The sequence below is a fragment of the Plasmodium inui genome (genome assembly GCF_000524495.1).
Source record: "Plasmodium inui San Antonio 1 unplaced genomic scaffold supercont1.2, whole genome shotgun sequence".
In the NCBI taxonomy this organism is placed as follows: Eukaryota; Apicomplexa; class Aconoidasida; order Haemosporida; family Plasmodiidae; genus Plasmodium; species Plasmodium inui.
The window spans coordinates 1,464,008-1,487,429 of NW_008481836.1; the positions used below are offsets into that span (position 1 = coordinate 1,464,008).

At 38.5% G+C, this 23,422-nt stretch overlaps 6 protein-coding genes across 6 annotated transcripts; 3 read left to right on the plus strand and 3 right to left on the minus strand.

Moving 5' to 3' along the window:
- Window positions 1-395: 395 nt before the first annotated feature.
- On the plus strand, window positions 396-974 carry C922_00770 (hypothetical protein; the record flags this gene model as incomplete). The annotated part of the gene is made up of 1 exon (XM_008816382.1): window positions 396-974. The coding sequence occupies one exon, from the start codon at window positions 396-398 to the stop codon at window positions 972-974; it is 579 nt and encodes a 192-aa protein (XP_008814604.1).
- A 1,691-nt stretch (window positions 975-2,665) lies between these two features.
- On the minus strand, window positions 2,666-4,497 carry C922_00771 (hypothetical protein; the record flags this gene model as incomplete). Its single annotated transcript, XM_008816383.1, has 7 exons — window positions 2,666-2,806; window positions 2,945-2,998; window positions 3,088-3,201; window positions 3,450-3,652; window positions 3,927-4,011; window positions 4,157-4,222; window positions 4,372-4,497. The coding sequence occupies 7 exons, from the start codon at window positions 4,495-4,497 to the stop codon at window positions 2,666-2,668; spliced, it is 789 nt and encodes a 262-aa protein (XP_008814605.1).
- Window positions 4,498-5,610: 1,113 nt separating this feature from the next.
- Window positions 5,611-7,193, plus strand: C922_00772 (hypothetical protein; the record flags this gene model as incomplete). The annotated part of the gene is made up of 2 exons (XM_008816384.1): window positions 5,611-6,869; window positions 7,124-7,193. The coding sequence occupies 2 exons, from the start codon at window positions 5,611-5,613 to the stop codon at window positions 7,191-7,193; spliced, it is 1,329 nt and encodes a 442-aa protein (XP_008814606.1).
- A 196-nt stretch (window positions 7,194-7,389) lies between these two features.
- On the minus strand, window positions 7,390-8,404 carry C922_00773 (hypothetical protein; the record flags this gene model as incomplete). Its single annotated transcript, XM_008816385.1, has 4 exons — window positions 7,390-7,431; window positions 7,588-7,775; window positions 8,113-8,155; window positions 8,282-8,404. 4 exons carry the CDS (start codon window positions 8,402-8,404, stop codon window positions 7,390-7,392), a joined length of 396 nt encoding a protein of 131 aa, XP_008814607.1.
- A 1,668-nt stretch (window positions 8,405-10,072) lies between these two features.
- Window positions 10,073-11,506, minus strand: C922_00774 (cAMP-dependent protein kinase regulator; the record flags this gene model as incomplete). Its single annotated transcript, XM_008816386.1, has 2 exons — window positions 10,073-11,070; window positions 11,245-11,506. 2 exons carry the CDS (start codon window positions 11,504-11,506, stop codon window positions 10,073-10,075), a joined length of 1,260 nt encoding a protein of 419 aa, XP_008814608.1.
- A 6,946-nt stretch (window positions 11,507-18,452) lies between these two features.
- C922_00775 (hypothetical protein) lies at window positions 18,453-18,719 on the plus strand (the record flags this gene model as incomplete). The annotated part of the gene is made up of 1 exon (XM_008816387.1): window positions 18,453-18,719. One exon carries the CDS (start codon window positions 18,453-18,455, stop codon window positions 18,717-18,719), a length of 267 nt encoding a protein of 88 aa, XP_008814609.1.
- Window positions 18,720-23,422: the final 4,703 nt, after the last annotated feature.

The window sequence follows — 23,422 nt, forward strand, 5'->3', positions numbered from 1 at the left end:
CTCATGAAGCACCAGGAAATTTACGAATTAATCCAATATATAGTCAAATAATATTGACATATATGAACACCTATGTGTTAGTCGAGCACGCAAGAATAATAATTCACACGAATTAAGACGGCCCGTGTAGGTGGATATAAATCAGTACACACACACTAAAGCGCCCACACCTTCACGATTTCGCACACACACTCGCCTTTGCGCGTCTACATGTACAGAGATAAGTACACAGATAACGAAATTAAACTTATAGAAGACTGAGGGAGGTTCTACCTGCGTCAACTAAACTGTGCACACACGCACTACACGCCCAGCGCGCACGCCCCTCGACGTCGTGTAATCGTTAAGGGAACACCGCCAACGGTAACCAAAGCAAGTGAATCACTTCTTACACAATGGGAAATTATTGCAGAAAGAACAAAGCAAAGGAACCCAAAAGAAGAGACATAGACGAGTTAGCGGAGCGCGAAAAATTGCAAAACGAACCTGAAGAACAGCCAGAGCAGGTTCCAGAAGATATAGAAGAACCTGAAGATCAGGCAGAGGAGCCTCCAGAACAAGAAGAGGAAAATGAAGACGTCAAAGATGATGAAGTTATAGATTATCCTATACAAGAAAATAAATCCTTTGATGAACAAAATCTGGACGATTTGAACAGATCAAATTCGGACATATATTCAGAATCACACAAGTACGATAACAACAGCGACAAATTGGAAACGGCCTCTCAGTTAACTCTCTCAACGGACGCAACCGGCATTGTGCAACAAGTTACAAAGCTCAGTGAGCCTGCCCATGAAGAGGGTATATATAACACGTACAAGTCGGTCACCCCATGTGACATGAATAGACTGGACGAGACGGCGAAAGTGTTTTCAAGACGATGTGGATGTGACCTTGGGGAGCGCCACGACGAAAATGCCTGCAAAATATGTAGAAAAATCGACCTCTCCGACACGCCCCTACTCAGTTGAGGGGGGGGTACCTTCCACGCGAGAATTCGTGTGACTGTGCAGGTGTGCGAATGTAGGTGTGTACATGTTGCTTCAGTTGCTCGGTTTCGCGACGGATTGCACATGCAGATCCGCTTGGTCTTTTATTTTTTTTTTTTTTTAATGTACCCCAAAATTTATCAAGATAGCATTCCTCTGACGTTTGGCGGGACCATGCACATGTGCACATCTGCACTTGTGTACATGTATATGTGCGCACCTCCCATTCTTGCGCAGACTCGTACGCGCAGACATTTTGGCAGCCTCTTTCGCAGACGTATACCTATGCGTATGCGCTTGCGCATACACACATACGAATGCACGTGAATCCACTCGTATACATACGAATACACATCTTTAATTGTTTGCACGCCCCCCCATCCCCCGCGCATACTTCTTAATTCAGTGTGAAGTAAAAACGTACCGTTTTGTAGCAACTTGTTTTTGCATTGTTCCGTTGTTGATATAAAAAAGCTTACGACTTTATTTTTTGATATAATAAAGATTCATTTCGCTGCGAAAAGGGCAAAAAATAAAAAGAGAAAAAAAGAAAGAAAAAAAAGAAAAATGTATTCCATATAAAAAAATTAAGTTTTGGTCCTGTTTTCACGTGAATGCCCAAATTGTTATAACCTAATTAAAATTACAACCATCGCCAAAGGAGGAGCAGAAATGGACTCATCGCTTTGCGTCATTAGGGTAACGATGCTTCCACGTTCTCACATTTATTTTATCTCTTTTGTTTTTCTGCCACGCTGTCTTACGACTCGGCCTCTTTAACTTATCTATGCAAATGGATGTAATATCATTTTCTGCAATTCGTACTTCATTTCTTTGCCGCTTTGTGCAGTTCCCCAACGTATGCCTTCGCATGCAACAGACAGCTGGATGCTCTAATTTCCTTTCACCACTTGTTTGCCAGCGGATGGCTATTGTGCATATTGAGTGTCAGTTTGTTTGTTTGTTTTTTTTTTGTTTGTTTCTTTCTTTTTTTGGTTTTTTTGCTATGACAAAACATTTGAATGCGTCTACACATCGCGACGTAGTTTTCCCCCTTTTGGAGGGAGTTGCACGTTCACGAACAAAATTATGCAACTTTCGTGAAAATGTCCCGAATAATACGCGAATAGGCTAATATGTTAATGTGGGAACACAAAGCTGCGCCCCTATGGAAAGGATTCCCCATACGTAAATTTGGCGCTTCAGGTGTGCAAGGAACTTTTTCGATCCAAAGGATTAGGATAAAACGAAATGGAAAAGAAAAGATGAGAGGGAAAATACAATGGACGGACAACGGGGTATAAACAAAATTGAGGGGGAGGACGATACCACAGCTCAGCGTAGCAGCTGGAGTGTGCCCACGTTAACAACTAACACTTAACTGGGAAACGTTTTAAGAGGAACAAAGCGACTCTGCAAAATTTAATTTACAGTTATGTAGGATCGGTAAAGGGAAAGCTATACACGTGAGGGATGGCCAGGGCCAAGATGGCCATACTAATTAGTTCACACGGATAGAGGTAGTCCACACTTTAACCCAATTGTTCTCATACATTGCAGCATGAACAAAAAGAGAAAAAAAAAAATTAATAAAAGAATTCCCCTTAAGAATCATGCAGAGGGAACCCATAAAAGAACACCTATTCCACTGCCATACCACCAATTTGGTGACATCACGCAGAGCTGTTCACATTAATCTTCTTCGCCTTGTAATGATTTATCATTATTTTATTCAACTCGGACAAGCCGAAGTTTTCTATCCGTTCTTTCTTTCTTCCTTCGTCCAATCCATAGTAGCTGGCGAGGCTCGCAAACTGAAAATTGAATCGTTTACGTAGGTTTGTTTGTGGGGGGTAATACCTCTGCCTGTAAGCAAAGGGTATCATTTTTGCAACTCTACACCGCGCAGCTAGGAGCAACAGCTGCATCTCCATTTAACGTTTCCCACTTACATTAAAATTCTGGTCAGGGGTACTCGCTCTTACTTTTTCGGTTAGCATATTTGTCTATAAGAATGGGGAAAACAAAAAAAAAAATTCAAATCTTCTACAAAACTGAAATTGTGATTTTTTCTTTTTTTTCCGTTCCTCCTTACCATGTGTATCAAGTGCGTGGGGTTACAAAAGTACGAATGAGTTTTATAATCAACAATGGCAATTTTGTGGCACTGATTTTTGAAGGAATTCTCTTGGTACTGCTCTTTGGTGTCCTACATGTCGTGAGTACGCAGTTTGTTCGTTTCATGTTTGTGTGATGTGTGAATGGGTAGGTGTAATCGCACTCAAAAAGGAGTCAGAAAGGAAAGGCAAATAGAATGGCCTAATGCTTCGGTAGGGGAAGAAGCCATTGGGGCGCATTTCACTACACCCTTACAATGGAGTAACTCGAACAGTCATAGTACGTGCTCGAAAGATGGGACAACCCACGATATGCATTTTTTTTAATTTTCCTCTTTACCTCATAAATTTCGTACAGGTCCTCTATCGAAATATTATTTACGAGAAAATTGTTTTTTCGCACCTCCTTTAACGCAATCAAGTCGTCATTGGAATGGTACATTTTATTTAGACAGTCTTTTACCTTGTCGGTACTTTTTCCCAAATCGGTGTTGATGTTCTTGTCATTTTCTTCATGGCAATATACTTGATTGATTTTTTGAGCTACGGGTGGAGTTAAGTAAGAAATGTGAGGGAGAGGTTCACCAATGTTTGGTTTCTACTTTAGTAGTTTATACTCATTTGGTGTACCCTACTACATCTTATTTGACTGCCAGTAGGGATACAGCTAAGCACCATCCTCCTCCCATCTGTGCAATGGGCTAGGAATGTATTCGCATAAGAGGATAAAAGAATTGGGGTGCAAAAAATGAATGCCGCCATTTTGGTCGACTTTCGCAAAAACCTCCCATAACGCGGCGCATCTTAGAGAAGTAACCTGCTATTTCGACCTTCACAAATTCGTTGTGCAATGTGGCTTCCACATTTTTGCATATTAGGTTAACGCGGATTATGTCGTTATTCTGATTGGTTGGAAATGAGGTGTTTGTGGTGATGGAAATAGAAGCGTATGTTGCATGTGTATAGAGATACGCATAAGTGGCATGGCGCAAGTGCAAACTGAGCAGACGCCCACTGCTTAGAAGCCTCTTCAGGGCAATTCCTCACCAATTCGATTTCCTCCTTTTCCATACATTTCAGATGCTTGCAGATGCTTTCTATGTCTGACACGAGCTAGCCAGCATGATTGGGAAAAAGAAAGAGAAAAAAAAAAATACTTTAATCGTGCAAAAATCGGAGGACGGGATGGATAAAGGGAGAACCTTTTGAAGGGGGAATTTGTCCAATTTTTAATGCAAGTTGTGTGTCTACGGGGATATTACCTCCTTCTCACTTTTTTGCAACTCCTTTTCAGTGGTTTTCATCTCCTCGATTTGCATGTGAATCAACCGGTTCTTAGACTCCAGGTCGTTAATTTGGCTCAGCAGTTTTTCCACCCCTTGGTCCATTTTAAGAAAGTGGCTGACTAAGGGGTGTAGGGGGGGAGTATATATTTTCCTATTTAGATGTGTGAGTTTTTTATTTTTTTTGCGTATGAGGATATGTACAAATGTCGCCGTTTCTCAGGTTGGCACGAGGATTTTTCAAAATTTCGATATTTTAGGAAATGGACAGGGAAACATGGGGTTGGACAAAACTTTACCCATGTAGTTAGCAACATGCATCCTAATTTTTTTCATTTCATCTTTTTTAGTATATTCGAAAATTCTCGCAAAGGAATAAAATGCACATTACGAAGAAAGGGTGCAACACAGTACTTCCTTGATTTTGCGCATTAATGTATCTACACTAACATGTGCCCACTTTCAGACCGTACACAATGGGGAAAGTTAAACTGTTTTTTCCCCCTTTTTCAGGTGGCTTTTTTTTGGAAGATTTATTTATTTCCTCTACGAATAAAGCTCGCCAGGAGACATCAACGTCGTATTAATGTTAGATGTTGGCCCTGTGGGAGCTTTTCTTTTTTTTTTTTTTTTCGCGGAAAAGTCTATTGACACTTTACTTCAACGGAAAAGGAGCAGCGCAATTGGTAGAAGGCAGCAACCCATACAAATGCGTAAAACTGCAAATCGTACGCGTATAAATTAGCATTTTTCTACATTTTTGAAATTGTTAAGCGATGCGAAATATAGACATATTAACCTTTATTTTTTAAAGAAGAGCACGTGTGCCTCATATGGAACCTTGCTAAAATGGTAGTTATAATTTTTCTTTGCCGCGCTGGTTCACAATTTTTCCAGAAATTGCCTGCTCACTTTTTTAGGAACTGTTCAGGTGAAAAATGCAGAAACGGGAAAACAAAAAATAAAAAAATAAATAAAATAAAAAAAAAAGAAAACAAAAGAGAAAAATATTTTATGGCTAACTTCTGGCCCTTCATTATCGCGATCTCTTTTCAAACGTTGCAGAAGTTAAAAGGTCACTTTCACCGCGTCATTTGTTACTCCATTTTTGACACCCTCCTTTCTCCTTATCCATTTGTAGTGACGAGTGAAGGAATCGCATAGGATATATATACTCCTCTGTCGTGAGCCCAATTTGGCAAAGCGCCCGTTCGCTCAATGGTCCCTTCAGGTTGGGGAAACGCTAAAGGTATAAGAAAATTTTGCGCACTTTTAACTTATAGAAAAAATGGCAAGCCCTTTTGTCCCCTTTTCATTTCTGTATCCCTCACCAGTTTGCCACACAACAGAAGATTGCTAACAGGAGGCGTTATTAACACACCAACGCAGCTAATTGTAAAATGCGTGAGTGACACATATAAGTCCAAAAACTTCAGTAAAATAAAATGGGACTGTATAAACAATGATATATTAAAAAATTTGGACAAATTTCACGTAAAGGAAATATTAAAAATAGTGAGCGTTGTAAGCCGACTACATTCTGGCAAAAGCATTCTAACGCAATTTATTCCTGTACTGAAAGGGAGACTATGCAGCATGAATTATGACCAAGTCGTAAGAATAATGTCTTCTTACATAAAGGCGAACATTAAGGATGATTTGTTTTATGTCGATCTGTGTGCAGTTGTTAGGAAGTGCTACGAACATGTAGCAGCCCCCCCGCTAATCAACCTTCTCTTCAATATTAACATGTCCAATGTAAAAAATGACAATATCAGGTGTATGGAAAGGGAACTACTGGATCACCTCACGGGACATATTCACTTGGATGGGTTAGCGACTGGATGTTCGTCTGGAGGACAGTGCGAACCTTCGGGGAAAGGGGATCCCACTAAAGAGGGAAAAAATAACTCCAACGCGAACAAATTGGAGGAAGAAGACGAGAAGTACATTTCACATACCAATTTGCATGACATGGGGAAGTATGACTTGATATTATTTTTCTACTCATTTAGTAACTATGTATTTATGGATTCCTTCAAAAGTGCGGAGAGTTGTTCACCTCGTGAGGACTTTGCAAGAAAACTAAAAAGGTGTCATGACGCGGTGAGCAAGGCTAGTCAGGCAAATGAGCAAAAACTGTTGAGGGAGTCCACCCCATTTTACTTATTTTTACTCTACAAGGCCATCTTAAATGAGATATACATATTGGAAGAAGAGGCCACAAGTACCATTCTGTTGGACAGGGTTAAGGACAAAATTGACAATATCATGGGGCGGCTACATAATAGGGAAAACTCTTCCAAAAAGGGGAAAACAAATGAAATTGTAAAATATATAAATATGTTGCAACAGAATTTATTTCTTTATTCACAGAATAAGAGAAATTTCTTCCTTTGCCATTTCGAAACTAACCTTCAGCTGGTTAAGCAGCTGCTATCCCTCTTACAGGAGAGTAACAACAGCGACATGAACAGGTAAAGCGAACAAAACGAGGGGAACTACAACTGGGAGTTGTCGTTGTACGAAGCCACCCGCTGATATGCTGTCTACCACGACGTCACCCATTCCGGTTTGTACCCGTGTGTACACTTCGCTGCACACATCACGGGTGAATCTCTTCCAAGTCAAATGAGGGGACACCTGCATCACCGCCTCTTTGCACCTGTGCGCGATGGCCTTTTTATTGCTACATCCCTACCCTCCTTTTAACAATTTGCTCATTTTGCAGATATTACTTATGGCATAGGGAAAAGGTCCAAGAAGTGCAGAAAATTATAAGGCTAATTGAGATGGAGTAAAACAGACGGGAAAAAAGAGAAAAAATAAAGGGAGAAAACAGCAAAAAAAAGAGGAAAAAGAAAACTAAACGAAATGGTGTTCTTTAAAACCTTTAAATGGAGAAGTTTGTCCAGAGCGGGATGGGGGACCTACTGGAGGAAAAACTACCTTGGCCTGCTTCTTTGCCTGCTTCTCCGTCTGTTGGATCCCCCGCATTTACTCGTCCAAATCGCTTTCTTGAACCGTGTCAATGAAGTCCTGATGGGGTTAAAGGAAATAAAAGAAACGAGCTATATGCATGAGAGAATTTGCGGACATGTGCACCTCGTTGTGGGTCTGTTTGCCAGTCTACGTTAGTCCGTCCGTTCGCCCGTTCATTCGCCCATCCGTTCGCGCGCGTGGTAGAGCACGTACGAAGTTATATTGGTCGTCATAAGAATCCTCCAGTTCTGTGGACAGACGCTCGTTTATTTCAGTCTCCACTTCGAGGAGAGATTTGTTTAACGTTTCTACAGTGTTAATGCTGGCAATACTTAAGAGGCCTAAATTTTTATTTTCTATTTGGAGTCCACTGAGATTTGCTCGCTTGATGTTGCACAAGCCTGTGTACAGGGGGAAAGGTACGTTGGGTGTTTGGGGGGGCCCTCCAAATGGTGTAGCGCGGAAGGTAATTCTGCGCGCGGGCCTATTTTGATACAAGCACATTTGCCCACATAGGTGTTGCTCATGTGGGCATTTTTTTTTCTTTTTTCACGTCGTACGGTCGCGGCAGACGTAGGCGCAGCTCACTTCACCATACGCATGTGCAGACACCTTAACGTTGCGTGGGCAACGGAACGAAAAGGGAAATAATGCCAACAAAATGAAGAAAAATGAAACAAAATAAAATATAAAATAAAAAACGAAACACAATGTGGTATTATCATTTTTCACGTTTACTCCATAGCTCTCTATAGTTCGTTCTGTTGAATAGGCATGATATCTGCGGGGAAAAGGTGTGTGGAGGAGAAGCAGGGAACAATTGTTGCCGCTATGTAGGTATAGGCATCCTTCCACCCATAAGAACCATAGCAACCGGGTTATGATACACATGTTGAGCGCAACTTACCTTCTTCAAAACGAGACAAACGCAATTCAAATAATTCGCAAAAAATAAAAATGTGTTGAAGACGAAATTCCCCAAGTTCCGGCCGTACGTGCAATAGAGTATGCCTGTGGCCAAGCTTATCATTTTGCCTTTTTATTTGTCATAAATTTGGCTAGTGTCCATACAATAACACCTGTGTTGGTGTCTCTGGAGTGACCTCGTGTGTGTTAAGTTGTTTGCAGTGTGGCTATTCATACTATGTCCGTGGATGCACTATGTCGAATGCATACCGATGAGGTATATCTTATGAAGTCTGAATCAACTTTGAGTCCCCTGCAGACACAGATTTAACATCCTCATATTTGCCGCTTCACAGGGGGGTAGGGCCCTTCCACGGCAACATTCGTTGGCGTTTTTTCGCCGTTTTTGCGTCTCTTTTGTGTGTGTTTTTTTTTTCTTTTTTTACGCTTCTCGTTTAATGTTGCAAAGGGTGAGGAGAAAGTATGCAAAGTTTTCCTTCGATGGGGGGGAAACGAGGAACTGCGCTGGTGGCGATTTGCTAGCGATACTGAGCGTTTGAACATCTCGACTTTTTTCATCATTTTATCCTTGCACTTTGGCTGTTCGCTCAGATTGGTTGTGTCAACTTTTGCTGCTCGACTGTGTGGCTATTTTTTTTTTTCTCTCTCCAATTAATTGTCGCCCGTTTTTGCGCTGTCACACAGGCGGAAAATATTTTCATCATTAACCGTGCAGAATTTTCACGTGACCATTTTCTTTTAACATGGAAGTGAAGTAGCATTTTTCCCATTTTCCTTTCCACTTGGACGGGGAAAAAAGATTGAGAATTTGGCTAAACGATTAAAAGGGAGCGAATAAAATATTTAAACGTTCAAAATGTTCATCCCCTCCAAAAAAAGATGACATACCACTTTGTTACACTTGCCCATAATTAATATGAAAAAAATATTGCAGGGCATCCAAGCTGGAAAAAAGGACACACAAGAGATGCCATTAAATGGGCGACAGTTTCCTTTTAACGGAAAAAAAACTGGGTTGTCTGTTTTTCATTCTATTTTGGCCACCTTGGTGTCTCCAGACGTGGTGCCATCGTTTTGGAGTCGGACAGCCGGAGGAACGTCGTTCCGCGGTGTTCCATCGGAACTGTATAGCTGCATGGCTGTATGGCCGTCTGACTGTGTGATCGTTTCGCCCCTTCTCCCTCGCCACTTCACCTCCTCGCTTCCACACAGAGTTACAAAATCTTAAAATGAGTCAAATTTTTAACGTAAAGAAAAAAAAAGGGAACACAAGGGAGGGGAATAAAAAAAGAATTAACAATTTTGTTCTCCCCACCGCATGGCAAACGGGGGGAATTACTAGCCCCGCTGCAAATCGGTAGAAGGTGTGCATTTTTTCTCTCCCTTCCCCTTCCTGGGATCAGAATTGGCCTCACAAATGTGTAAACAGGGTCCACATAGTTGTCTGGGGATTGATGAAATGGGCGAACTTGATCCAGGGGGGGAAACTTGCTTCCGGTTGAATCAGCTGCGCGGGGGGAGGCGTCCCATGGCAATTCCAACTTATCACCACTCAATTCATTTTACCGCCTTCACCTCCGCGAATCCATGGGCACCCATTGCCTTACGCGTGTCGTTTAAAAGCTGGACAAAGTATCTCGCGCAGAGGACGACACGCTAGGAAACCGCCTCACCCAGGGACGCTTCACACGGCACGTTTCTCCTTCGTAGTTTTCCCCCTCACCGCTTGCCCATCAATGCTTCCCCATCACCGCTTCCCCCCCTGCGTGGGTCAGTTTCCCTCAATGCAAGCCGTGTCGAGGCCCAACTCCTTCAAGACCTTCCTGTAATTTTCGACGTTCCTGTAGAGAATTTCTTCTATGGGTCCTAGGAGCCTCTTAAAGCTCTTTCTGTCGAGGTAAACTACCTGGCAGGTATCTTTGGCTTTAACCGTAGCGGCCCGGGGTTGGTTCTTTAGAAGGGCTAGCTCTCCAAAATAGTCTCCCTTACTATAAGTCTTAATAACTTTCTTGTCTTTTATTGCCAAAGCCTTTCCATCAATGATTATGTAAAAAGTATCTCCCTGTTCCCCTTCCTTAATAATCTCTTCTTGATCTGAAAATGTTTTCGTTTTTAGAGAATCGGCAACTTTGGACCTCTCATATGGATCCATATCTTTCAATATAGAAATCTGGGTGAGGAAATCTTCGTACATTTTTCTCTTCTTAGCGACATTGTCTTTGATTATATAGGTAAATGACTCTCTATCCAGTGCCCACAAGTGACACTTGGTTAAGGCTCTTGCAGTGGCAGCTCTTTTCGAATTATACAGCAGAGCCAATTCTCCAAAGACATCCTTAGACTTTAGGATTGTTAATACTTCCTTTTTGTTTTCCTTCATTTTATAAATTTCCACTTCTCCTTCATCGATTACGTAGAGAAGATCTCCTTCATCGCCTTCGTTAATTATGTTGACATTTGTCTCGACATGCTCATCAAAGAAGGCGTCCACGATGATTTCCATCTCTTTTTTATTTAGGTGATTAAATAAGAAGGAGTCATTTAGAGCTTCCCTTATTTTTTCTTTTTCGCTTTCATCCTTTTTGTACACCTTTGGGACAAAGTTCAGTTTTTTTTTATTCCACTCTCCGTATGCCTCTGCGCTCACTGACAGGCGCTTGCTTTGGCCGACGCTGAGGTTCGCTACGTCCGATTCGTTCAATTCCATTTCCTTCTTGTCCACTTCGCTCAGGCACTCCGTTTCGTCTCCATCGCTGGAGTACTCCTCACCTGCGTGGGGGGAGGTCACAAGTGAAGCGGTGTGGAGAAGTGAGCTAGTGAAGCGGGTCAGTGAAGCGGGTCAGTGAAACGGGTTAGTGAAGCGAACTTCCCCCACTGGAGAACCCCTCGCACAGCCTCGGAGCATCCGCGCAACCCCCGCGACATGACGCGGACGGGACTTACTTATGAGTATTTTCTTCTTCGCAGCTGGGGAAGGCAACTGATTCGCTCCGGAGAGTTGATTCTCTTCCTGGGCATCATTGTGCGCTGGCTTAGATTGGAAACCTCCGTCTTCCCTTTTATTCATTGAGGAGGGGCTGGACAAATTCCTTTTCTCTCCATCGATGCTGCACTTGGATTTATCGCTGAGAATATTTTTTTTGCTGTTCCGCTGTACATTCTGTTCATACTTTTCGAATTGCTTCTGTATATCTTCGTCATTCATGGTTGATGTGTTCTGTTCGCTAGGAATTCCTTTCCCTTGTCTCCTTCGAAAGGTGTGGGAAAATGGGGAATGAGCATCGGCAGGGGTTATTTTTCGCTTATCATTTATCTGTTCACGCAACTGTGTCTTTGTTTGTTCACGCGCTTGCGTATTTGCCTGTTCACGTGTCCGTGTATTTGTTAACTTATTTGTTCATTTGCTCATTTGTTCGTTTTTTTTTTTTTTTTCTCGCGGACGGCAACGCGTTATGCCTCACGAGTACACACAGTACGTTCGAATGCGCGTGAACATGTGTAATAGTGTACACTGTGAAAGGGTTTTTTGTAAATCGTGCTTCGGCATATGCTTCGCCATGTGCTTTGCCATGTACTTCGCCATATGTTTCGAGTTGCACTTGGCGATACGTTTTCTGCCGGCGCAGAACATAAATGCTGCGTTTGCATACTCTTTTGGCCGAGAGAAGCGTCCGTTCGTCAATTCTTTCTCTCAAAGTGCCCCTTCCCAGTTCGCTGCTTTCACCGCTGTACGTGGCTATGCACCTCGCGACATGTTCGCACACTTTGCACATTTCGCCAATTTGTTTATTCTCATTCCGCCTTTTTCTTCCGCACTTGCTAAACAGCCAGGCGGATCCAGTGCCATTTTTTTTTAAAAAAGCAAAAAAATTGCAATAAAGCGATATCGTCGTTCGGCGGCCTTCCCATCTTGAGATGCATCCTATTTTCTCTCATTTCGAGTTGTTATTTTTGTTTTGCCACAAGTGACAACCCGGGCCGCTTCCCTCACACCTCCTTTCTGCGCTTTAACTCGTTGAAGCCTTACCATGTGCACACATTGCCCATCTTGCTATTGCTTACAAATCCAGGGAGAAATTTAAGCAGTGCAGGGAAGGTGAAAAAAAAAAAAAAAAAAAACCTGCTTCGCTTTACCCGAAGGATACAGTGCCTCGCGAGTGGTACACATGTGACATATACACACACAGATGCACTTTATTTAGAAAATTCAAGAGGGGAAAAAATTACAAAAATGAAATGTACCCGCCTCGGGGGGGGAGGAAGTTATACACGTATTGACATTTATATGAACACGTACCTCCACGCGTCGGGCTAATTTTTCCTTTCTTAATTTGTGTGCTGCGGTGATGTCTACGGAGCGATGCCTTTGTTCATTTATCCCCCATGTGGATGGGTGTAGGTACGTTATATGTGAACATATGCGTACACACGCGTATGCATGTACATACAGGCGTCAGCGGGGGTGGAAAACGTGGAGCACGAAAAAATGGAGCAGTAAAAGTAGAGCACAAATGTGTACACGTAGCAAATGCAGGGAGCTCACAGCGTCACGTGTGCCCGGGAAGAGGCGAATTGGGAAACACACACACATAGGTACATGCGCGCCTCCATGTGTACGTATATGTACAGTATGCAACTGGGAAAAATAACATCCAACAATGTCGGCCATGCAAAGTAAATCGCAGTAGCGCCAGAAGCGGAAAATTCTCCATCCCTACCGCTTATTTTTGCGTGCGCAAAGTACCATCTGAATGCTCAAAAAAGCGTCTTCGAATTTGTGTCCCTCTAGCAATTTTGCGAAAAAGGTGACTAAAACGAATTATGCATTCTTATAGAAATAATTATTTCTAATTCTTCTTGTGTTAATGGAAGAGGCCTCGGGAAAAATCCTCCTTGGACACGACGTATGCAAAAGGGGCCTACGTCAGTGTACTCGTCATGTCCTTAAATTCTGCCTGGATATTTTTACACATTTGACATATTCTATTTTTTTTTTTTTTTTTTCTTTTCCAATTTGAGTGCTCTACCAATTTAAACATGTCAGCGACGGGTACATACAAATGGGGTGAATCCAAAAAAAGGGGGAAAGGAGGAACACAGAAGGATTACTTTCAAAAATGCTTGTTTCGCCATGTCTTCATTTAAAACTATTCTACTCTTTTTAATCAGAAATGTGGCATGTATTTTTGCATCATTGTTACGTTCCGGCGAATGGCATGCTACCTCTTTGCAGGCATTGCTTTTTTTTTTTTTTTTCTTACATCAGTTCACTGCACACATTTGAACTGGGCTTATTTAAAAGGTCCATTAACATTTTTATTTCGCCTTAAAAGGGGGAGGCAAAAAAAAAAATAAAGGGACACCCCATCCATGTAAAAATTAAACTTAAGAAATGACACATGATTTGTAATTTTTCCGTTGGACAGATTAATTAAAAAGGGCAAATGAACCAATTGTAAAATTTGCTTTTTTCTTTATGTCCCCCCTTTTAACTGCAAATTGTTTCCGCTTAACAATGAATCCTCCCCCGGTGTGTAACCCCTGGGCACAACCTTAGAACGTGATGGTAACATGCACGCCGTCGTAAAAAAAGGCCAACATTCTTCACGGAGAAAACTTTTCAATTTTGTCATACAAAATAGGGAAGAAGAAAAAAAAAAAAAAAAATAAAAATCGGAAGAGTACGGACACCCTATGAGGATTATTTATTCTTATTAATAGACATACGCGAAATGCATATATGAAAGGTAGAAACTGTCACTGGTGCATGTGAATATGTGTTATTGCAGATGTGTGTGAACAAACTTCCTAAGTCACCATGCTTGAATCTATAGGTTTCTCATGATTTCTAATTCATAATGGCAACGTTAAATAGGTACGTTTGTTTTTGGATTGTGTATTATTCTTTAATGAAAATACATAGGGAAGCGGAGGTTATTAGATTTCTGTAAAGTATAGTATGATATCCTCAACGTTTGTTCCTATTAGCATCTGGCTCCTCATATTAATGGGATTTCATTAATTTCGGGTATCATGTGTTGTAGCATCTTATTAGAGATGGAAACTGATTCCTATGATGCGGATGCATGTTTCGGTTCTAGATGGTTTCATAGTATATTTCTGTCTAATAGTAATGGCCTCATGAAATTTCATAAGCTATTGTTATTGTTTCTGTTTGAGAATTTTTGTCTGTGTATTCTGGACGTTAGTTCTCTAATTGGCGGAATTCTCTATGATTGCGATGTTCCATTTCTTCCTGTTCCGCTTTCGTTGCAATATGTAAGCATAATACCAGAAGTCTGAACTATGCTAGGTATGAATAGTATAAAGTTTCCTTTACGGAGTATGGAATTCTTAAGTATCAATTTTTTAGAGAAGTGCTTCAAAAGCATCAAGATATTGTGTGTGTAGTAAATTTCTATTATGCGTTCTAATACATGGAAAGCGAAAATCTTGTACACGAATACTCTAAGACTTAGAACAACTCTCCGAACGGAAAGTCCTCGTAATATGTAAATTAGGAAGCTTGTATCGGCACGTATAGGGCTGTCTTTCCGAATCTGTATATCCTATTCCTGTGTTTATCTCTCAGATTATACAATGAGTGAATTCATTCTTTTCGTATATCGTTTTCATTTCTTACGGTATCGCTCCAGTCCTTTTCTTATTTCTGCGCTTTTAAAGGACTTTCCTGCTTCCGTCACATGTGCTTCAGATACAGGGCGCTTATATTGTGGAATAAGAGTATTATTCTTTAGAAGTTCTCCTGCCTCTGAATTTTTTTCCCCCGATGTCACTGAGGGAAGATCAGATATTAGGACGACATTTATGGATTTACCATTAGTTATGAAATCTATAATTTATGATTATAAATTATGATGTCCAAAATTGTGTACAGTTCCTGAAGCTGCTAATGCGATTTTCGTGAGTGAACGATATTTAGACTATGGGAACGTTGAAGTCTTCTTCTGAAATACAGTATGCGTAACGTATGAACATGTGGAATATTTTATGTCCATAGTATTTTCCTTCCTAGCAACTGTAGTAGATATATCTTCAGATAAGTTAGATATAGATGAATTGTTCTTTTTAGTACGTGTATATATGTGTCAACGGGATCTGATTAACGGTACGAATTCCCTGGTGTCCTAATAGTAGTCAAAGAAAGGACATTATCCTGGACAGATATTCTGAGCACAGGAAAGAGACTTGTATTTGTGCTTACTATACAAGAAGGGGTTGCATTTCTGGATTATGTAGCATTTTGCCCTTTTACGGAATTAAATTCCTTTCCGGTTTAACAGTACTTTTCAGAACATTCATATAAATATTGCAATCATGTTAAGTCATAAAATGCCAATTCGTAATTGAATTAATATAGTTTATGTTTATTTAAATCGTAATTTTTAGCCGTCTGCGCCGTAATTTGAGATTCTAGATCATTCTTAGTGTGTTTCATTAATTTATCGTTATTTCCATTAAGATGATGCTTAATTCATTCCTGATTAATCTTAATATGTCCTTCACAAAGTTAGCAACGTCAGTTGTGTTAGTAGGATCTGTTTCTTTAGTTCCATAGGATTTAGTTATTTCTGCATATGTTCAGAAATTTAGATATGTACAGCAGTTTCTAGAAATGAAGCCGTTACATTTTCAATTTTTTCCTACTGTCCTGATGTTATTTGTAGTTGTTTGTACAAGTCCTGTTCATAAGCTCCTTATGGTAGTTTAAATTATTAAAATGCGTACCTTCATATTCTCTAGTCTCCATACATTCGCCTAATATGTTATATGTTGTAATACTTAAATTGTTCCTTCATCAGGAGTAGAAGTAGTAAATACGGCGAAGTAGTCCTATACATCGTACACAAAGTTGTATATTATAATTCAAGGGAAGCTGTATAATGAAATAGTGCATTATGATGAATTATGCATAAATAATAATATTATAACAGTAAATTCACCATCATTGGTTATAATATCCTTTGGTAAGCATGATTTGGATGAAGCGTCGGATTTCTTCATGATGAGTGTGTTAATGTAGGTAGTAAGCAGAATGCAATGTATGAGTAGTCTATGGGTTATGAAGGATTTAGAGACAATTTGTACGTATATATGTAGCTGGGAGGAATGAACTTTCCTTTGAGAACTACTTATTTCTTGTGCTTATACATGGAAGTGGTATGTTATGATTATGAACATAGTCATTACTGGAACGCAGGGATGAATTTAATAGTAGAAAATAATAGTGCCAATGGAAGGAAGATGTTTTTGTTAGGTGGGATCTATATGAGTAATGTGCTAATTTATATCTATGTTGAAGAAAATATGTCACTTGTTTGAACTTCCAAAAAGGGCAACTGAAACAAGCATAGGTTTGGATACAGCGTCTCTAATTTTAGGAGTGTAATATACCGTTATATACAGAAGTTGTGAAATATAAGTATTTTAGAAATTGTTTCTTCTTTATTGGAATAAAGAGATTGCTACACTGATAACTATTGAATCTGTAGCAGGAATTATAGTGAGATATGACTGAGTTCTTGTGCGGAATATTGAAATGTGGAAGCTGTATACTTAGGAGAATGTTAGTAAGATGTGATTTGGGGCTATACCTACTAAGTGAAATGTGTTAATTCGTATAGATGATGATAAATTATGAGAAGTTGGATACAACAGTAATGTGATCCACGTTATGAATCCTATACTAATGACAGAGGAAGCACATAAAATACTTTCATGCTTATTGTTATGACACATTATATGTCTCTAGCTCTTCCTTCCCGAGGCTCTGTTATAGCAGAGCGAAATTTCATTTTAGGGATTATTTTGATTTAATACATAACTATAATAATAATATATAGAATTAGTTGGTTCAATAGTAGGAATAAAGCGTAAAAATTATCTTTGCTCCTTGGCGGTATATAAGAATAAATACTGCTTGTAATTTTTTCTTAATAAGAGTTCTAATATCACATAGAATATTTCTTAAGGTGATAAAATTCAATTGGGAGGTTAATGTTTCCCCTTCTTGAGTAATGGTACAGTAGTATAACTTGATGTTATCGTTTTCTACAATGTTAGGGACGTTGCGATTTGCGCGTAATATGTGTTGTATTTATGAATTGCTTCTTGAGAGTTTAAAAAAGACACAGTAGGACGTGTTGTAGCTCCTGGATAGGCACTGAATGTATGTAGATTAAATGAATAAACATATGCTTTTTGAATTATTATGTTATATTAAGTTCTTCTGTTCAGAAATATATATTAACAATATAGTAAATATAGGGAAAATGATTGAATCTAATGGGAATGAAACGTAATTCCTGAATGAAGGATTATTGGATGGCTGTCTTTTAAAAGGGTAACTCTCGGATGAAGGAAGGAGGTTTCTGTGAGTTAGTATCAATTTCTTAGATAAGGTATTAATAGGAAGTCCTGTAGAAATTAAATGAGGTTACGTATTGGCAGCCCGTGTTTATCATGAGATAGCAGCGTACAGTTTGTCAGAATCTTTTTTTTCTTATCCTTAGATCAAATGGTTGTAGTGTATCATTTATTGTTTTATAGGAGTTAGCAAATGTCATGGTATACAAGTACAACTAACTGTATAATTACTATGTTACCGCTATGTTACGAATATACGTTAAATATATTTCTACCAATTACTGTAGTGGTAACAGAGAGCATTAGAAGTGAATTTAACGTTCCTATGTATTCAATATGGTGTTGTTGTAATTATAAATAGATTAGTGATACATTCCGAGAGACATGTAGGTATATGGGTGTGTGTGTTAGAAGGAATTTCCTGTGTTATATATATAATATGGACATGGTAATTGTTTCCTGTTCTTCCGTATTAAATTCCAAAAAAAGTAAAAAATGGACTTATCTGTCTATATATATTTAGTTTATGTGTCTGAGTGTTAACTATGTATTACTATAAGCTCTAAATGTTTTTGAACAAGAAAACTAATGGAAGGGGGCGAATAAATATATATTAAGGAATGTCGCAGTACGGAAGGATACATATATTTAGAACAGGTAGAGAAGTACATTTAATATGAGATATGTTATGTGAAAGGTACTTATTAAATTTAGAAAATTTCTTCATTTCCCTTTCTGTAACTGTGAAATATAGGAACATATATATGAAGCATTCCAATGAAAACGTTTTCTTGGTGTATGCGTACTGGGAAGATATGAAGAATAGGTTCATCTCGATAATATATAATTATGAGTTAACATATATGATTACTGATGTAGTGAAGTTGGAACCGTGGAAAATAGTGCAATATCGGCTATTTCGTATGATGAAATATGTTCTATATTCATGTGATCCTACTTCGGAAATAGAAAAAGTTGTCTTTTACCTCAGAATCAATGAAGTAGGACTGTTTCGATATATATTACGTTGAATATAAAGTGTCAAATAAGTTATGCTAAATATGGAGACACAGAAGGGGAGATATCATAAGTAATATACGGGAAGAATGTGCAGTGAATGTCGAAGTTATATATAGGATATGTTTTTTGAAGCATTCCGATGTTATTTAATCCTCTCTCTTTTGTTAAGACTGTATAAAGCATAAGTCAATAAAGGAGATAATACTATTAATGATTATTACGTATTCAAATATTATGAATTATTACTTCGAATAGGCCCTTGATTATTAGTATTATAAATAAGTTAAGTACCGTTTCTGGTTATCAAAGGATATCAGAAACGCGAATTCCAATCGACAGGGTTGAATTATATAGAATACAATATGAGATGTCATAAGAAGGCTACATCATGAGGATAAGTATATTTAGGAAACTATGTGTATCTGTGTATTATGGAATAATAAACAAACTATGAAGTTATGTAATTCTGTACTATCTCTATTTTTCTTTAAAATTGGCTCTTTTTCTAAATATTTCTATTTACATAGTTATCAGGATGAGTTATGATTATAATATTTATAGATTCTTTCATGTTCTGTGTAGGCTTCTTCTTAATATTTTTGTTATGATTTCTTCTCATAGTGAGACATGAAATATTCCTATGTAACATTTAGTATTCTGAAGTAGTTTATCATTATTGTCGTTCCGATTGAATCGTGAAACGAGAGATGTGGGATAAATATATATATATACTCTTTATAAGTTAATACGGGCTTCGATACATATTATAAGATATGGAACATACAATATCAAGAGTAAAAAGCAGACAGCCAAATCGTTGTGTATACTTCAGGATTGGAGTCACCTTTATGAAAGAGAAGAGAGAAACAGGGAAGAGTTCAATTAAGGCATAATACCGATAAATAAAGTAACAGAGTATTCGAAATGAATAAACAATACACAGGAGCAACATGAAATAAAACACAAATATGAACAAGGCTTGAAATAAATGTTTGCTATTATATATCTGTTTTTAAGAAATAACAAGATCAAAGGAAGAAAGCCACCAAATACAGGAATCCTTCTGGCACTGTCAGAAAGCACAAGAGAAACAAACAAAGATGAATTGAGAAGGACAAATGCTCGAAAAAATAAAAAAGCCGCTTTTATTACACAATCCCGCGACATTAGGGACACTACATAAACAAAAATGAACAACCACAACGCAGGTTACAGTATATATTGTATTTAAACTTGAAAATATGAGAAATGTCCAGATAGGATATTGTGTCACCATGAAATTCAGATCACTACGGAGAGTTACGTTATAGTTATCACTGTCGATTATTGTAAAAGTCCTATCTCATATCTCACAGCTGCAGATATCAATCCTAGCTTATAATTCGTGCAGTCATAAAGTCACACAGAAACATAGGCGGAACAGAACAAAAATGCCTGTACATAGAGTTCGTGTTAATAAGCCAAAGGTACATGCCAAAGAGATACAGAGACTCAGGAATAAGGAACATAATAAATGCCTACCTTATTTATCTGTTAATAGTGATAGGTGAATAATACAGGATTATGACTCACATATAAAACAGTACTAATTAGTCAAAAAATACGTATATATGTATATTATGGACATGAGAGAAGACACTACGCGAGGGGGGTGGCACGAATAGAATTACAGAGTTGTATATGATGAAGAGGAAGTCATTTGCGCATTCTGGCAAACAGCAAAAATTCTATGGGATAATAGAAGAGGGACACTCTCCTGAAAATTAGTATACAGAATTATTGATAATAATAGACATATTGAAGTGATTCCAAGGATGGAGACATTGAGGGAATATTCAATTAACTGAGTCCATCAACCCCAAGCAACAACTACTCTACCTTAGAGACTGTGGAAAAAAATAACACGGCGATGGAGAAATCACAATATAAGAGCGGAAGGAGATACTATCCCATCTTTTCCACAGAGAAACACTTTCACAAGCATAAAGACAGAGGGATGAATGGGCTGGTGCGTGTGGAGGAGCTATGTCCAGGAACCACAGATACATTAAAGGAATCAAGAAAATATACATAGGGATAGGAGTAAATACCACCCTGAGGATGATACGGGACCATTGCGGACTCATAAAATGCATACGTAATGAAAAATTATACCCATGTGAAAACAGGAATGAACAAATAAATGAAACAGGGGATATATCTATCAGCCACTAAGGATAACACTTAACAGTTGATACAATTAATCACAAACGGACACATAAGCGGGGAACAGCGGAATCCTATGACGAAGGACACACTAAGAGAGCATTTACAACATGGGTAGTAATAAATAAAACCATATAATTAATAAAATAACCACATTGTAACCACAACATATGGGACAGGCTATGTAAGAAAGAAAAAGTAGGAAACCAGGGCGGTATAGTATCATATATAAAGATATACCCAGTATGATGATAATACACAGCCGCCAAAAGAGTACAGGAAAATACGGAAAACAACAAACAGTCATAGATAAAAGGCGAGGCATGCATCCTGCCTACGATATCTCTGACGGAAACAAACTTATATAAGTAGCAATTATGAAGAGAAACAGAAGTAGCAGCCATATCAGGTTCTGATGTCAGACTATTCATGGCATTAGTAACGCATTAACATAAAATAGATAACGATTGACGCAACAAAAGGCGAAAGTCGATTAGGAAGTGATACCAACGAAAATGACGCATACTGCAAGAATATCACATAAAAAGTGAAATAGAAGCCAGAGGAAACAGGGGGAAGACAGGTACCAGGGAAGAGAACAATAGATACATAACCTTTGCATCTGGATGGAAGGAGACAGCGGGACATGGAGAAGGAGGGATATTACACAAAATAATGCCCGGATAAAAATACGAGAGTTTCAATACCTATAAAGATACGGATCAGAACGGAGAATAATTATAATTGGGAAGGAAACAGCAGAAACATTACCCCCATATAAAAAAGAGGAAAGTGTGGACGTGGAAATAATGCAACCATAAAATATTCATAAAGATCCGGGAAAGACGGAAATTATAATAATAGTGTCGTCAACACACGCATGAGATGACACTCCTACAGGAGAGACTTAGAATACAGAAAAGGATGAATTATACTGCATCCTTGTCTTTCTATTGTCTATGGGAAGGAGGGACCATACAGTAGAAAATCAAAACGGAAGCCACGGAAGGGGGGAAACAGCCTTAATAACAAGCTCACCAGAAGGATGAAACCAAAGATCGGAAAGAAAGTAACAGCAAGAGTACAAGAGATGTAAGAAAGTATAATACCATAAAAAAGGGAGAATTTCAAAATTACTTATATCTTATATATCTGCATACGCGGAAATAATATATAAAAGTAGCGAGAAGGATTAAATACGAGTAATGGATGCGACACTTATATACAAGAGATCATAGAAAGATAAACAAAAATATCTAGAAAGAGTCAATACAGAATACTTACCACATATTCCAAACATTACTATCAAATCACAAGTGGGGTAATAACAGAAACAGAGGGAAGAATTTAACAGGACCGTGAACATAGAAATGAAATTCAGCCACAAGAACAACACTATACCCAGAATATAAAATAAAGTATCATATAACACAGAAACAAAGATAAAAACAGGAAACAAAGAAGTGACACAAGGTATTCCAGAGTCCTTATCAAAAGGAAGGAAGGGGAGGACACTGGCGTCATTTGCAGAAATGGAAACATCAAACACCTCTGGTGTCATACTATAAAGAATATGAAAAATTAGAGTCACAAAGCACACATTTAAAAAAGAACACCTTGTACCAGTACAAGGAAATGAAAAGAAGAGTAAGAAGTATAAAGATACATAATAGAATACACAACAAATAGGAAGATCCAAGAAGAGTATCCAGTGAATAAGGGGGGAACAGGAAAAAAGAAAAAAGAGCAAGAATAACATGAAATAAAAAGAAGAAAATACGATGCGGAAACATGACAAGGGAAGGAGGAATAAGATATTACACTTTTAGAATGCCTTCCCAATGTTTTTACAGTTATGTTAAACGTATAGAATTTGCAGACACATATGAAGAAACACATGATTAATGCTAAGGAAGTATTGTCATAAGGATATGGTGATAGAATAGTATTACTACTCAGGGAGAAGGAGAAAAAAAAAGAGGTTAGTTAGTGAGCAGATGGAAGCAAGCCTAGTCAAAATATTTCCTATGGAAGACCTTTGGCAATTATTACTAAAGGAAGGAGAGTTATGGGAGGTTTCCCTCTATCTGTAGATTAAACATGTGCCCAACACTAGGCAGTATATATATTCATGAGCATGTATAACTTGTTCTTTTTGTGATTTCGCATTACGCAGAAATATATTTTAGTTCACGCTTACGAATGCGAAAATGCTTAAAACACGATGACGATATAATGCTTCAGAGGTCACGTTATATGTTGAAAGAGCCTTATTTCTTTTTTTACTTTAAGAATGTCTGCCAGAAATTGGCATAGAGGTGTAAAAATTGTTTCCTATTATCTCTTGTACAATGAAGCTACAACTATCAGTATATTTCCTATGCGGATAACATAAGAAACTGAAGTGGGAAATGATGCTAGATACGATAAATATTACAATATGTTTTTTTGTCATATACGAAAGATGCTTAGAATAGGCTCCTTTTGGTTCGTTTCTTTTTTTTTTTTT